The sequence below is a fragment of the Sminthopsis crassicaudata genome, chromosome 3 (genome assembly GCF_048593235.1).
Source record: "Sminthopsis crassicaudata isolate SCR6 chromosome 3, ASM4859323v1, whole genome shotgun sequence".
In the NCBI taxonomy this organism is placed as follows: domain Eukaryota; kingdom Metazoa; phylum Chordata; class Mammalia; order Dasyuromorphia; family Dasyuridae; genus Sminthopsis; species Sminthopsis crassicaudata.
Window position 1 is genome coordinate 437878084 of NC_133619.1, and position 14424 is coordinate 437892507.

At 31.1% G+C, this 14424-nt stretch overlaps 1 protein-coding gene across 6 annotated transcripts in view; it reads left to right on the plus strand.

Moving 5' to 3' along the window:
• Window positions 1-14424, plus strand: part of GPR155 (G protein-coupled receptor 155) — a 42203-nt gene that overhangs the window by 8316 nt on the left and 19463 nt on the right. For all 6 annotated transcript variants that reach the window (XR_012488264.1, XM_074303071.1, XM_074303070.1 and 3 more), the window contains 7 exons: window positions 3502-3901; window positions 6129-6294; window positions 7532-7687; window positions 9163-9246; window positions 10345-10462; window positions 13226-13310; window positions 13413-13503. Coding sequence is in view for 5 of the 6 variants with exons in the window: in XM_074303071.1 (XP_074159172.1) it covers window positions 3502-3901; window positions 6129-6294; window positions 7532-7687; window positions 9163-9246; window positions 10345-10462; window positions 13226-13310; window positions 13413-13503 (1100 nt within the window). In the remaining variant the exon portion in view is untranslated. The remainder of the gene's footprint in view (window positions 1-3501; window positions 3902-6128; window positions 6295-7531; window positions 7688-9162; window positions 9247-10344; window positions 10463-13225; window positions 13311-13412; window positions 13504-14424) is intronic.

Consider the following 14424-nt stretch of genomic DNA (forward strand, 5'->3'; position numbering starts at 1 on the left):
TTACAGTAGGTTTAGTGTGAAAGAGTTGGTCCTTTTGCCATGTTTAGGAAAGCCAAATTTTCAATACTGTTTTTTGTTTCTAATTGAATATTTGGTAACTGTATCAAAAGACATCAGAATGCTTCAAATGTAAATATATCCTGTTTCTAGCAAGAATTAGTGGAATTCAAGACCAGATTTCTTTTTAATTAAAGCTTTCAATCTATGGTAATGGGGTATTTGGATAACATGGATAAATGAACATTTCCCAAGTCCCAGATTTTGCCTTTGCTAAAAGGAATCTAATAGTTTAAAATGTTCACCTTTCTTCTTTTCCTTCCCATTTTGTTAGGTTTGAATGAGAATTTATATCATCATCAAATTTAATTTTAAAATACTTTTTATAATAATGTTTTTTTAAGTGAAGGCTTTGGAAATTAAACATGATATGAGAGTAGCAATGCTATAAATTGATCCAGATATTTATAGGAATCTCAAATTAATGGTAGTTCAATTCTTCAGTATTAAGTATTTAAAGAAAATTAGAATTTTAACAAAACTGATTATTACAACTTAACTAAAAACAAATCAATATTACAAATTTTATTATGAAGGAAGTGATTTATTTCATATCTTAAAGTTTGCAAAGCTCTTTATCTAGATTATCTAATTGTAAGCTCCCAACAACCGTAACTAGGTACCATATGCATTATGTCTCCTGAAGTCATTTGTGCATGGCTATTTAGTAAGTATCTGTAGTAGAATTTGAATCTAGAATTGCCTTTTAAATTCTTAAATGATTTTGACAAGAATCTCTAAGGAAGCATTGTTGTCTTCTGAAGCAAATGCTTTTTTAAAAATCAGCAAACAATAAAAATAGAGTGTATGTTCTGAACCATTTAGTTAATTGTGTGATCGAAGAGATGTCTGCTGCCGAAAATTGTTTTAAGTATATCTGTTCTCTTCTAAGATGCTCATCAAAGATGCTCATGCTGAAGTGAAGATTATTTAAATTTAAATTAGTATTAAAAATTAGTATACATAGGAAAGGAGGCCCGAGTCAGTATTTTCCTCCATACCTAACTTTGCTTGAATTAACTAAATAACAAAGTATATTGCTTCATAATTTGATATAATTTGAAAGATGTTGATCATTCTTTGTAGAGTCTCTTGCTTCCCCATCTTTTTTTAAACTGGTATTAGTAAATCAGTATAATAATTTTCATAGGAATCTTTCTGTAGATATTTATCATCAGCATTGCAGTACAACTTGAACAAATGTTGCATGAAATAATATATCTTGTTGTCTTTGTATGCATGATAAAAACCAGCTATGCTAATTACTTTATTTGCCTCTCCAAGGAGAAACTATGAGACATCCTTCTTTTTCAATTATAGTCAAAATGTCAAGATTAATTCAGCTTAGTTTACATCAGTTAATGAACAGAGTTCATTAGTTATTGCAGTTTAAAGCAATACCTTTAAAAATTAAAATTGTACATTTTCAGATATTGGTTCTGATAAGAATGTTCCATGTCTACAAAGTCCACCACTCTGCTATTGGGCAATAACCTCACATTTAGAGTACTAGCAGCTGAATTAGTATTTATTTATAGGTAGTCAGAAAATTCATTGTGTTAGTATCCTCTTTTCAACCACTCTACTACCTTTACTGCAGAAATGTAATGGGGAGCCATATTATATTTTTCTTTCTTTTCTGAGTTGCCATGGCCAAAGAATTCGTCAGCCTATTAGTGATGAACCCCTCCATACTTAGCTAGGTTGAACCATAAAAAAGGATGTCTGTTGCTAGGACCATATTTGAGGGCTTTTGGTGTGATAGTATTGTTAGTACTTTTTAGTACTTGTGCTCTGCTGGCATGCCCATCACCTAAGTAAGTACTTATGTTAAAAAATGGAGAATCAAGGTTATATTCTCCAAACAAGTTATCTTAACTGATGTATGAAGGTGAAATTGCAAAAGTTAAATAACTTGGTTATGTAAGTTTTAGAATATACTTTTATATAACTATCTCAGTGGACTAAGAAGATGAATATTTACCTATCAGTTTATGTTATCCTTATGTAAATTTAGAAACTTAAATCTTTCATATACTTTAAATATTTATCTTGTTCCTTGTGACTTTTTCTTTTCTTTTAATCTATAACATCAAATAAACTATAAATCTGTATTCTTATACACATTCATTTAGTTTACTTAGCACCCACTGCCGAAATAATTAAGGTCTTTATCATTACCACATGAAGCAGTGTGTTTGGCAAAATACATTGCTGATTGAGAAGCATAGGTTTTAGTGGGTGGAATAAGAGTTATTTTCAGAGCTCACTGAAACCTTTGTCTACCAGGGTAGTCTTGAAGTCTTATGTAAGGGGACATCATATACCAGATTAAGTAGTAGCCTGAGATATCTACAATTTATAGGATATAAATGCTGCTTCTGCTCCCAAATGTAGATGCAGTTTTAGGCTATATTTCTATCTGCTTGTTTCTTAATTTATTCTTTTAAATAAATAGGAGATAACATTTTGTTTTATTAAGTAGTTTGGGAAAGACTTTAAAACCTGATGATCTTACATTGTGAGAATGTATGACAATTAAAATAGGCTGGATTGAAGTCAGGATTATAATTTACTGAAAGACATATTGCCAGCCAATACACCCTTCATCTAGCTGCCATTCATTGTACATGTAGTTCTGTAAAAAATTTTATTTTGGCATTTCCCCCTGCTAAAATACAGACATTTCTGAAAAAGATGAGCACATTAAATTAATTCCTATTAAATTTTTGGTGACCTTTGTGATGGGAAGGGAAAGCCACCTGAGAATTAATTATCGAGGTGCTTAGACATAGGGAAAGGAGCCAGAGGGAGGAGCACCATATTCTTAACCCTAAAATGCCTACTCTTATCAGAAACTTTTTAAAAGCAAGGCCATAATATAATAAAAATTAATATTCTAAATACAGTTACTAGAAGGAAGGTTGGTTTTTATTTTTAAATGCATATTATTGCACATAGTGGATGTTTAATGGATGTTTTTTAGGTTTAAATATTTTTCCCCCTCTGCTTTCAGTTTTGAGATAGCTTATATTCCAAATTTTCCATCTAAATATTAGTCTTTAGCTTCATGTGGTACATTACATTCTAAGCCAAGGGTTTATCCTTTCTTTAACTTAAACATGCTGCAGAAAACCATTCTTTCCCCAGTTAATAACTTGCTAGTTAAAATTAGTAGAATTTTTCTTTAACTATTAAAAATAATTACTTAACACAATAAAGTGGTATTCAATGTTTAATGTCATAATGCTTAAGATATCTAAATTTGTAACCTTCATTTCCAGGTATCTCCAAAAGTATTTTGAATCAAACAGGCTAATGTGATCAATCTGTATTTAAGTTTATTTGGAAATATTTGTAATTATGCACATGGAAGCATTTTATGTATACTTTATTTAAATAATAATATCATTTTGTAATCATTTTTAACTCTTTGTTTTTCAGTTGAAGCTTTATATCAAACTACTTATCCAGAATACCTTGAGTACATTTATTTAGTGGCTCCAATATCTTTTATGATGCTAAACCCTATAGGATTTATCTTCTGTGAAATCCAAAAATACAAAGAGAATCGTGATACCTCTCAAAACAAAGTGAAAATAGTTGGACTTGGACTTTTGCGTGTGCTGCAGAACCCTATTGTATTTATGGTCTTCATTGGAATTGCCTTCAATCTTATTCTTGGCCAGAAGGTGCCAGTTTACATGGAAAATTTTCTGGATGGGCTTGGGAGTTCTTTTTCTGGCTCAGCCCTATTTTATCTTGGTCTTACAATGGTGGGACAAATAAAAAAATTGAAGAAATCTGCATTTGTTGCAATAATTCTGCTCATCACAGCTAAACTGTAAGTTTTGTTTGTTTGTTTTTTAATGTAGGATCTGTGTCTTGTGAAAACTACCACTTTAAAGGTTATTGTGGAGGAAAGCCTTAGCCATGATTTTGGAGCAAGTCCTCAGGCTGCTAGTTTCTTCTACTTTAATATATTAGGAATAGTGTCCTTACTTAAAATGAAAGAAAAATGTATTTTTTTTCTAGAAAGTTACTTCCTTACACTTGCATACCTTACTCTTTTGCATTTCACTAACTGTAGATAAAGATATTGATTTCACTTCCTAGAGGCTTCTTTCACTTCTCTTTTGCTCAGTATTTGTTTTTGTTTTTTCTTCTAGGTGTCTTGCATGAATTTCATGTTTTTACATGTTTTGGGAGATGGGGACATGCCTATTGTAGAAACTCAAAACACCAAAGTCAATCAGAAACTCTCCAAAGCTACTTGCCCAATTTATGTCAGTCAGGTCTTCCTGATTCCAAGATAGGCCCCCCTCCCTACCATGCCACAGTATACTTCTCTAAGTAGGAGGATTTTAATTTAATGGAATTTATTTTTGTGGATTTATAAAAGAAAATAATTATTTATGTTTGAGGCTAATGAACACTCCTCTCTATCATTTGATCCCAGCATATCTAAAAAAATATTTTATAGCTTCTTAGTAAATTTTGTTAAGCTTATTAGCTGTGAAGTTATAATTCAGTCTAGGTGATTTACTGAGAGATTATACAGAGTAGCTTGGGACACAGGCACAATGTATAATACTTTTATTTGAATATTTTAAATCAATTAAATGAATGTAGTTGCAGTATAATTTGACATACAGCATATTCCATATAATCTCTAAATATTCTTACTAGTGAAAACCTAAAAAAATATATGATTAGTGTATTACCATTAAGGAAATTTTTTTTTAGTATTGCTGTAGTACAGTTACTCTTCTAACAATAGTAGTGCTATCAGCCATTCTTTACATGTAAAATATAATTGTTCTTCCTTTCAGTTTATGATTCAGACTTTCTTTTTTACTATATTTCTTGATTTGACTCATTATTATTGTTTTTTCTTAGATTATCAGTGTTATAATCTCTTAAATTTTTTAATGGATAAAGTTGTTTTTTTAAAGGATAAATGCTTTTAGACTAAGAAGCAAAAGATTTTTTAAAATTACTTACAATGTGCTCTTAAGAGGAATCACAATGGGCTCTGGAGAAGCATCATTGCTTACTAGTATATTTATTGGATTGGAATTTAGGAACTATAGATTATGGTGTGTTTTACTTATTGGCTATATAACTTTGGCGAAGGTCATTTAACCTTTTCTAGTTTTGTTTTTTGTGTTTTTTTCCCCACACCTATACAATGAGGTGTCAGACTTCCTTTTGGCTTTTACGTTTTTAGAATTTATGTTTAGGCCATATTCCGATCGACAAGTGCCATGTGTATTGGTGGTGTTGTGCCACTTTTTTGTGTCTGTCTTTATTGAAGGTTTATTTAAGCTTTGATATAAAAATCACTTTGATTTGATATTTTTTAATTTGGAAATCAAGGGACTCTAGAAATATTTGTATATTAATTGATTCTTAGCTATACTGAATTTCAACAGTCCTACTCTTAATTGTATCTTGTTCTTAAAAATCCTCAAACAGAAAATAATGTTCTTTTCTAAAGCTAGAGTTAATTGTAAGGATTTTGAAAAACTTAATGGCTAAATTATTAGCAGGCTTTTTAAAAAATAACTAATGATTTTTTAGTAATCTTTTTTCTAAAAACCTATCAATTTTGTTGAAATGTTTGATTTTCCTAAAAGGTTTTCAATAATTTTCCTGAAAATTTCTTGTCAACTTTTATACTATAAGCATTTCTTAAATATTTTAAATAGACCAATAAGAATAAGGAAAATCGAAGAATAAAATAAATTGTTATTGAAATGCTATCAAATACTGTGCCTGAAACTTTTTATCAAGTGATTTACATATGTCAATGACCTGTGATGAGTTAAGTTAAAAATAAAGTGAGAATCATTTTTTAAAAGTAGCTTTAGGATACATGCTTTGTGCTTTCAACAAACTATACCCACGTTTCATACTCAAAATATATACATTTCACCATGCATGAGAGTACACTTGTTTGCAAGAGAGGTAACAAAGTATGTCCAAATTCATGGAAATAGCTGCTAATAAGAAAATATAAGAAACGAGGCATTTTTTATTGCAATATAAATGACTGACTTTCTTTTCAGCCTGGTGATGCCACTTCTGTGTAGAGAAATGGTGGAGCTTTTGGACAAGACTGGTGGTTTAGTGAATCATACTAGCTTATCCAATTATGCATTTTTATATGGAGTCTTTCCAGTAGCACCAGGAGTGGCTATCTTTGCAACACAGTTCAACATGGAAGTAGAGATTGTATGTACATATTATTTTAGAAATAATTCACTTTGCAATCGCGTAGTAGTTTTATAATGTAGAAATCAACATTTTCTTGATTGTGCAGCACAGTGGTGTCACACTTAAATATAAACATATCCTCCTAGGCCAAATATTGACTTAGAAAGCCACAAATTAATGGCATCTATGCTATATTTTTGTTTTGTTAAATATTTTCCAATTACATTTTAATATGATTGGGGCAGCACTCAAAATTGGGCTTTGAGTTTGACACCTTTGTTTTGACATGTATATACTGATATGGCAAGTATTTATACATGTATTAAATCTGTTTATTCATTAAATATACAGAAACAGTATTTCTTTTTCTTTCTGTGTAATAAGTATTGTTAAATAATTCATCTTTATTCAGATTATATTGTGAACTATTTAATATTTTGTTTTTACCTGCTTAATTTGGAATTTTTTATAATTATACTTAAGCATATTATAGGAAAGAAAATTTTCAGTGTTTGAGATATCAGTTCTGTCAGCATAGATAACGTATGGGGAAGTCCTTTATCATCACAAAATATTGTATAAATGTAAATTTTGATCAATATGTTCAGCTTGCCAGTTATAAAACTCCTAAATTTGGTATAACACAATAAACAGGACTTATACTGTTCTAATATTAAATTATCAGTAATTTAGAGTAATATGTATAAACTTGTCACCATCTAAAGCATTGGTCACAAAAATTTTGAAATAGTATGAATGAACAAGACTCTAAAGAATATCAGCCAATGTTCTTGCCAATTTATTGGAGATATTCTTTTTTTTTTCAATCAAAAGGTAATTTTCCTTTTAAAATCATGATGCTTAAAGTCTATATTTTAATTACTATGGAAGTTTTGAAAACTGCTTAGAAACTTCTTTAAATCTTTGGTTTATGCCCAAAAAATTGGGAAAAGTAGCAATTAATAGAGTAATTTTATACTGTATGGATAGTACAGATATAAAATTGAGTAATTAAGATTAGAGTAAAAAACCTAGAAAACTAATTTATCAGGTGTCATTTCAAGGAAACTGAAAAAAGATTATATTTAGTGTCAACATTTTAAGTTTTTTTAAATGTGATATTTAGTTTAGATTATCTTTAGTATTCTTTGGAAACAAAGTTTTCTTTTTTATTTCTTTTTTCTTTCTTTCTTTCTTTCTTTTTTTTTTTTTAGCAGAATTGTCAATCTTTCCCTAACTGGATCTCTGTTTACAGATAACTTCAGGGATGGTAATAAGCACTTTTGTCTCAGCTCCAATTATGTATGTTTCTTCATGGTTACTAACCATTCCTTCCATGGATCCAAAGCCCATGGCATATGCCATCCAGAATGTTAGTTTTGACATAAGTATCGTCAGTTTGGTCTCTTTGGTAAGTAACTAAGTAAAAATGAAATGACAACCACAAACTTATGTCAGAGGCAACTTTATTACATAAAAGAATCAGGAATTTGAAAAAAAAAAAGTTGGCTTGGGATTTGCTGGTGGTTTTATTTGTTTGTTTGTTTGTTTGGGGTTTTTTGGGTTTTTTTGGTCAAGGTAGCAGATCTACAATCAAAGGCCTGGCTTTGAATTTGAATTTCACTATTTATAGTCCATCTGATCATGAGCATTATCATAAATCATAGTGGCTTGATTTTAAATTGTGTTTTAAATACCTAATAAAGGAGAGGAAAAGAATCTGGCTGTTGTTTTATCAACAGAGAATATAGTTGACAAAATGTTTCAAATTCTCTTTTTGTTATATTAAGGTTCTTATGCTGAGTCTTAGGAATAATGAACGTATGGACAACATTGCCATTTGCTTAGTACTGAGGTAACAAAGAAAGCAGCCAGAAAATTTAATTAATTTAATCTAATGTAAAGCCTAGCAATTTCTTCATTCGGAGAATAAAGCATGGAGGAGTATTATATTTAGGGCTTAGTGCTGCATATATTTGGATATGCATCTATATATGTCCTTAAAAGAAAAGCTATCCAAAATATAGTTATCTGGCAAGCATCTCCGAGGATTAGCACCATTAATATGAGGGCTTTATGAGTCCTTTCCAATGCTCTCATCTACCCTTAGTGTCTACTTAAGTACTCAGGTCTCACCTGTTGCTCTAAAAGGCTGTAGCATATGCAGTGGCCACACCCTGGTAAACCTCAGCCAGTGAGCTAAACCACATTGTGAGTATGTGATGGTTCACAAACCCACCAATGAATTAGGGGAATACTACTTAGGTAGTTGGAGTCAAACATCCAAGATTCCAAGGTCATCTACTTCATCCTGGGCTATCATCAGTCATCCTAACTCTTGCCTTGCCATTGGATACCTGGAAGAGAGAATGGGGTTGATGATTGTGTATCTGCTTATTAATTGGATCTTTAATCCAATTCACTTGAGTGTCAAGATAATACCCTCTAGGGTTGTTTGTCCTTTTTGAAAACAAAGGATAAAACAACAATAAACAAAATCAAAAACAATAAACAAAGAGCAAAAATAGAAAATGAGAGATTTAACAAAGCATGTAGAAGTTCTCTTCTGTCTATAGACACTTAACTACTTATGAGTTGATAGCACACAACTATACCAACTTCTATTCACAAAAAATTGAAATGTAGGGATAGTCCAAAAATGGCTCTGTATGTCTAAATATTCTCAAAGGCTCTATTCAAGGGAGAATTTCAGGTAAAAACGTCATTTCCCTGATTTTTTTTTTATTTTAGATACTGATATTTTATTCTGAAATGTAATAACAGACTATTTAAAGTAGGAATTTTTTAAAAATAATGACTAATGAGTTACTAGATAAGTACTCAATTGAAACCATGTTATAAGCTATTAACCCCTTAATCTTTCAGATCTGGTCTCTTGCTGTTCTGCTTCTGAGTAAGAAATATAAACAGCTTCCTCATATGCTAACAACTAATTTACTCATTGCTCAGGTTAGTAAAAAACTTAAGGTTTTTAGAAATAAGAATTTCTTAAGAATTATTCTAATTATTGTGAAAGATTATTATTCCTTTAGGAGGAAGACTATTTGACTTTGTTATGTTCTCAGATCTTTCCTAGTTTAAAAAAAAAAAAAGTTACCAAATTACAAATCAGTTAGAATTTGATACTATTATTATCTGATATGAATTGCTTCAGTGTTTCTGGAATAATTTGAAATGAGATAAGAATTTCTCTAATGGTTTTGAGAATGTCTCCAAATTAAGAAAGGGAAGCTTAACAGCCTGGGGTGTAAGCCGCAACTGTTGCCCCTAGGCCTTAGCCAGCCTCTCTCCAAAACATGAAATTGCCTACAGGCAGCAAATGAGCAGAAAGAAAAAAAAAAGTTTGGACAACTAAAGATTTGTAGTTTTATGTTATACTGTGATTTCAGAGCTGGTTTTCTTGAAAGTATATATATCAAGATTTCTTCATGACAGAGTAATAATGGCTCAGGGATCTAGTATTCCCAGGTAGCTTTCACTATTTATCTCTGTTCCATGTGTCCCTGAGAAAGTCATGGTACCAGACTATATTGTGAACTGTCTATAGATTCTTGAGCAAGAGAACACTGAAGGGTTTGGAAGAAAATGAATCTGTATCACAATGTTGAGGATTGCTATGCCCTCACTTCAACAGTGAGATAACTGCTCATATTACATGTGAAATAAATAAATTGTTAAAAATAAAAATTTTAAATTACTGAATCTTTGTTTTGTTTTAAACTATAATCGAAAGGAACATTAACAATTTTCAATGTAACTTTTTTTGTTAGTTTTTTAATGTTTTTGGAATTCTGCTAGATTGAAAGTTGATCATTAAAACTAGCAGTTTTTATTGAATATGTTATTGATTCAGTAGATGTTTATCATGTACTACAGCATACTGAGTATAAATATTATAGTCACTAATCAATAGAAATTAAAAGTAAATGTGTAAAATATGAGTCTTGCTATAGATATGACTAACTTTTTAATGGATAGCTTTTCTTTTGAATTAGCATGTTCTAGTTTTCTTTACTGAGAATTATTTTTTTTAATCTTTGTCCACAGTCTATTGTCTGTGCTGGAATGATGATGTGGAATTTTGTTAAAGAGAAAAATTTTGTTGGACAAATTCTGGTGTTTGTTGTGTTATATAGTTCTCTTTATAGCACCTATTTATGGACAGGTGAGTTGTATTACAAATGAAAGTTATGTACTTTTTGAGTTAAAATGAATCCAAAAATTTAATAAGCACTTAATATGATGGATACTGTGCTATAATTCTCTTAGATATGCTTGTAAGTTAGAGGTCATAGCACCTATGGGAATATATAACCCTTTCTCCAAATTCAGGAGAGTAGTAGCCAGCAAGAGATGTTTTGTTTTAAAAATATACAAGAAAGAGAAGTGAATCTATAGAAGAGTACTAGCATTGGCATTATTGATTTGATTATAGTTTCAAAAGTAGAAAGCAACTCATGGGTGGCAAGGGTAGCTAATGAGTCGTAGTGGTGCCTCATAGCTGTGTGAAGCCAACTAAAATTAAAACAGTTAGCAAGTAACTAGAAGAGAAGAGAGGGACAAAAAGGGGGATGAAACTAACATATTAAGACTAATTTTTTGAAATGCAACTAGCAAGCTAGCTATTAAAGTATTTCCAAAGGAAAAATTCCAAAATGTTTTTTTTCTAGTAAATTTATTGATTTTTAATACACATTTCTTTATGAATCATATTGGGAGAGAAAAATCAGAACAAAAAGGGAAAAACCATGGGAGAGAGAAAAAAAAAAAGAAAAAAGAAGTGAATATAACTTGTGTTGATAAAAAGGAGACATTTAGTCTCCTTAATTGTTTTTCTGGATGCAGATGACATTTTCTGTCCAAAGTCTATGGAGATTGCTTTGGGTCATTGAACCACTAAGAACCAACTCTTCATAGTTGATCATCACACATTCTTGTGATTATTGTGTACAATGTATTTTTAGTTCTGCTTGTTTCTCTCAGCATCAGTTCATGTAACTCTTTCCAGGTCTTTCTAAAATCAGCTTGTTCACCAATTTTTTAATAAAACAATAATATTCCATTACCTTCATATATATACTACAACTTGTTCAGCCATTCCCCAATTGGTCATCTGCTCAATTTCCAATTCCTTGCCATTACAAAAAGGGCTGCCACAAACATTTTTGCACATGTGGGTCCTTTTCCCTCCTTTAAGATCTCTTTGGGATATAGACCCAGTAGAAACACTGCTGGATCAAAGGGTACACAAAGTTTGATAGCCCTTTGCCATAGTCTCAAATTGTTCTCCAGAAATTAGCTCACAACTTCACCAACAAAAGTGTCCCAGTTTTCCCACATACCCCCTAACATTTATCATTATCATTTCTTGTCATTTTAGCCAATCTGAGAGGTGTGAGATGGCACCTTAGAGTTTTTTCAATTTGCACAAAATACTTTGAACAAGATGAATTATTTAAACTTCAGGAAGATGTGATATCATTTAATCCAATTGAATCATTTTACAAATGACACTCTTTAGATCTAGATTAAGTTACTTAATCTAGGGGAAAAAAGTTTTTTTTTAATTATTTAATTAATTATTAATTCAATAATTAAATTCAGAAGGAAAAATCTGCTAAATGGACATTTAATTGGTCATTTATTGTACAAAACATAAAATCCTGAGTGGACTCTCTGGGCCTTAGTTTCTTCATCTGTACAATGACCTGTAACATTCTTCTGAATTGCTAGCTCTGAGTTGAAAACCTATAATACACATATCATTGATGACTTATGAAATGATTTGGGGTAGCAAAACTAAAGTTTTCCTTAGGCAAAACCATGAACTGGACAATGTTTCTATTTGGTTACCACCTTCTGGGTTCATTTGAATTTTTAGAGCAACTCTGAAGATATAAAAAAAGAACTTAATTGGGTTATTAATATATATAACTAGTGTTGGATTTGGAGTCAGAGAACTTTATTTTAAATAATCCCTGTGCCTACTTACTATCTATGAATCTTTGGGCAATTAATTTAACTTTTTTAGCCTTCAATTTTCTCTTCTGTGTAATAAGAAAGAGTTGGACTAAATGACCTCTAGGTAATCTTCAGCTCAAATTTATTCTCCCAATAATTTGAGGGAAGTGGCCTTCTTTATTTTTAGATCATTTGGTGGCCATAAAGTCATAGAAGGCTTGGGCAAAGTAAGGGAGAATATATTCTGACCTTACTTCCTTTTTTTTTTTTTTTTACTTTATCTTGTCCATTACATCATTTAGAGCTTCTGCTGGTGGACTTCCTCTCTTCTTTTTCCAACCCCACTCAACAAGTGATACTTGGTATACTACTTCTGAAAGACTGTTGACCCTTGATCAATTCATCTCTGATGCAAATTCTTTTGAGTTTTCCCAAAGTAATGGGATGGCATGCTGTCTGCTAAGAACAAAAAAGACTGCCACTTAGCAATAGCAGTTCTAAAAAAAATTAACAATTAGATTTTTCCATCCCTAGTCAATGTGTAAAATACATGTGTTAAAGGTAAAAGATATATTAAAGGTCATCTCGTTCAAACCTACCTAAACCCTAAAACACATTTTTTTTAACCATCTCTGATTGGTGTCCCCCAGGGATGATGGGGCATGCCATTCCTGGTGACTTTGAATAACAGTTACAAGTCAAGTTTTAGGAAATCAATCATAGTAAAAATCTTCTTACATTTTTTACCACAGCATTTTTGAATTTTTAAACTCCACCACTTTACTCAATAATATTTTTTGACTTTTCAGTGGCAGTTTTGTGTACTGAAAGTTGTCAAAAAGCAGACTGCTAAAATGCAAGCTTGGTTTGCAGCTTATTACTTCTCTTGGCTTAACTTGCTTTGTTTGTATAATAATGCCACATAGTTGACAAATTTTCCCTTCTTTTTGAAATATCTTGTTCATAGGACTTCTATCAATTTCTTTGCTTCTGTTGAAGAAGAAAGAGGCAATACAGATTCCTGTAGGGATTATTATTATATCTGGATGGGGGTGAGTTGGTAGCTTTCTTTATGCTTAATATCTCTTCATACATTTAATTGCTATTCAGATACCTCTTTTCTGTGTCTCTCCTCTTTCCCCTTGGTCTTGCAGCATTCCTGCCCTTCTCGTGGGTGTTCTTTTGATAGCTGGAAAGCATAATGGTGATAGCATTGACTCTGCCTTTTTTTATGGGAAAGATCAGGTAAGAGGAATGTTTTGAGAAAAATCTTCCAATGAACAACTTCCAATTTAAGGTTTTAAAATTCCATTACAGCCTGAGAAGAGACTTGGATTCAGATATTACCTGAAAAACATGATAACTGTAACTCTATAGACAATTCATTATACAGTGATCTCTAAGGTCCCTTTCAGCTCTCAAGTTATGATCCTATAATCCTTTAAAATGCTGACATTATATATAAACAGTGTTAGTCATCAGATAAATGAAGTAAATTATACTTTAATTAGTATCTTTTACTTAGATTAGTCAAAACAAGTGTCATGAATACTTTGCATTTTATCATTTTTTTTTAGCTCAGGTTCTCTGCTTGAACTATTATTTAACTCTCTTAAATGAGTTATTATTTATGATTTTTGTAATGCCATTTAGTGAGTCAGTAGTTCAAACAGTAATAAAATCTAACTTTTTGACTCTTGAGTCACTTTTAGCTGAGAACTTAAAGGATAAAATTGTTTTAAGAATTAAAAAATTTTAGAAGAGAAAGATGTTCTTTGAAAGTTGAGAGATAGGGTACATATAAAAATGGGCATAGAGAATTATATTAGAGTAAGGAGGGAAGAAGGATTTGTGAAAGAATTGAGGGACTGAAAGACTGATGAGTTGTTTGCCTTGTGCATGAATAGATGTTATTCTTTACAGAAGGTAGTTCTGTAGTATTAAAGAGACATTGCTAAAAAAGGGAATAGGTTGGTTTCCAAATAATTTGGGTGATTGAGGGTTTAGTTTTTTGTTTTGGGGAGGTGTCCCAGGAATTTTTAATCAGTATTTTTAAATACCCATTTGATAAAAGTATACCAACAGAACAGTTGCTATAATGAAAAGAAGACTATCACGTATCTTTCTTTGATTTTTTAAATTCATTCATAAAAGAAAATTCTAAAT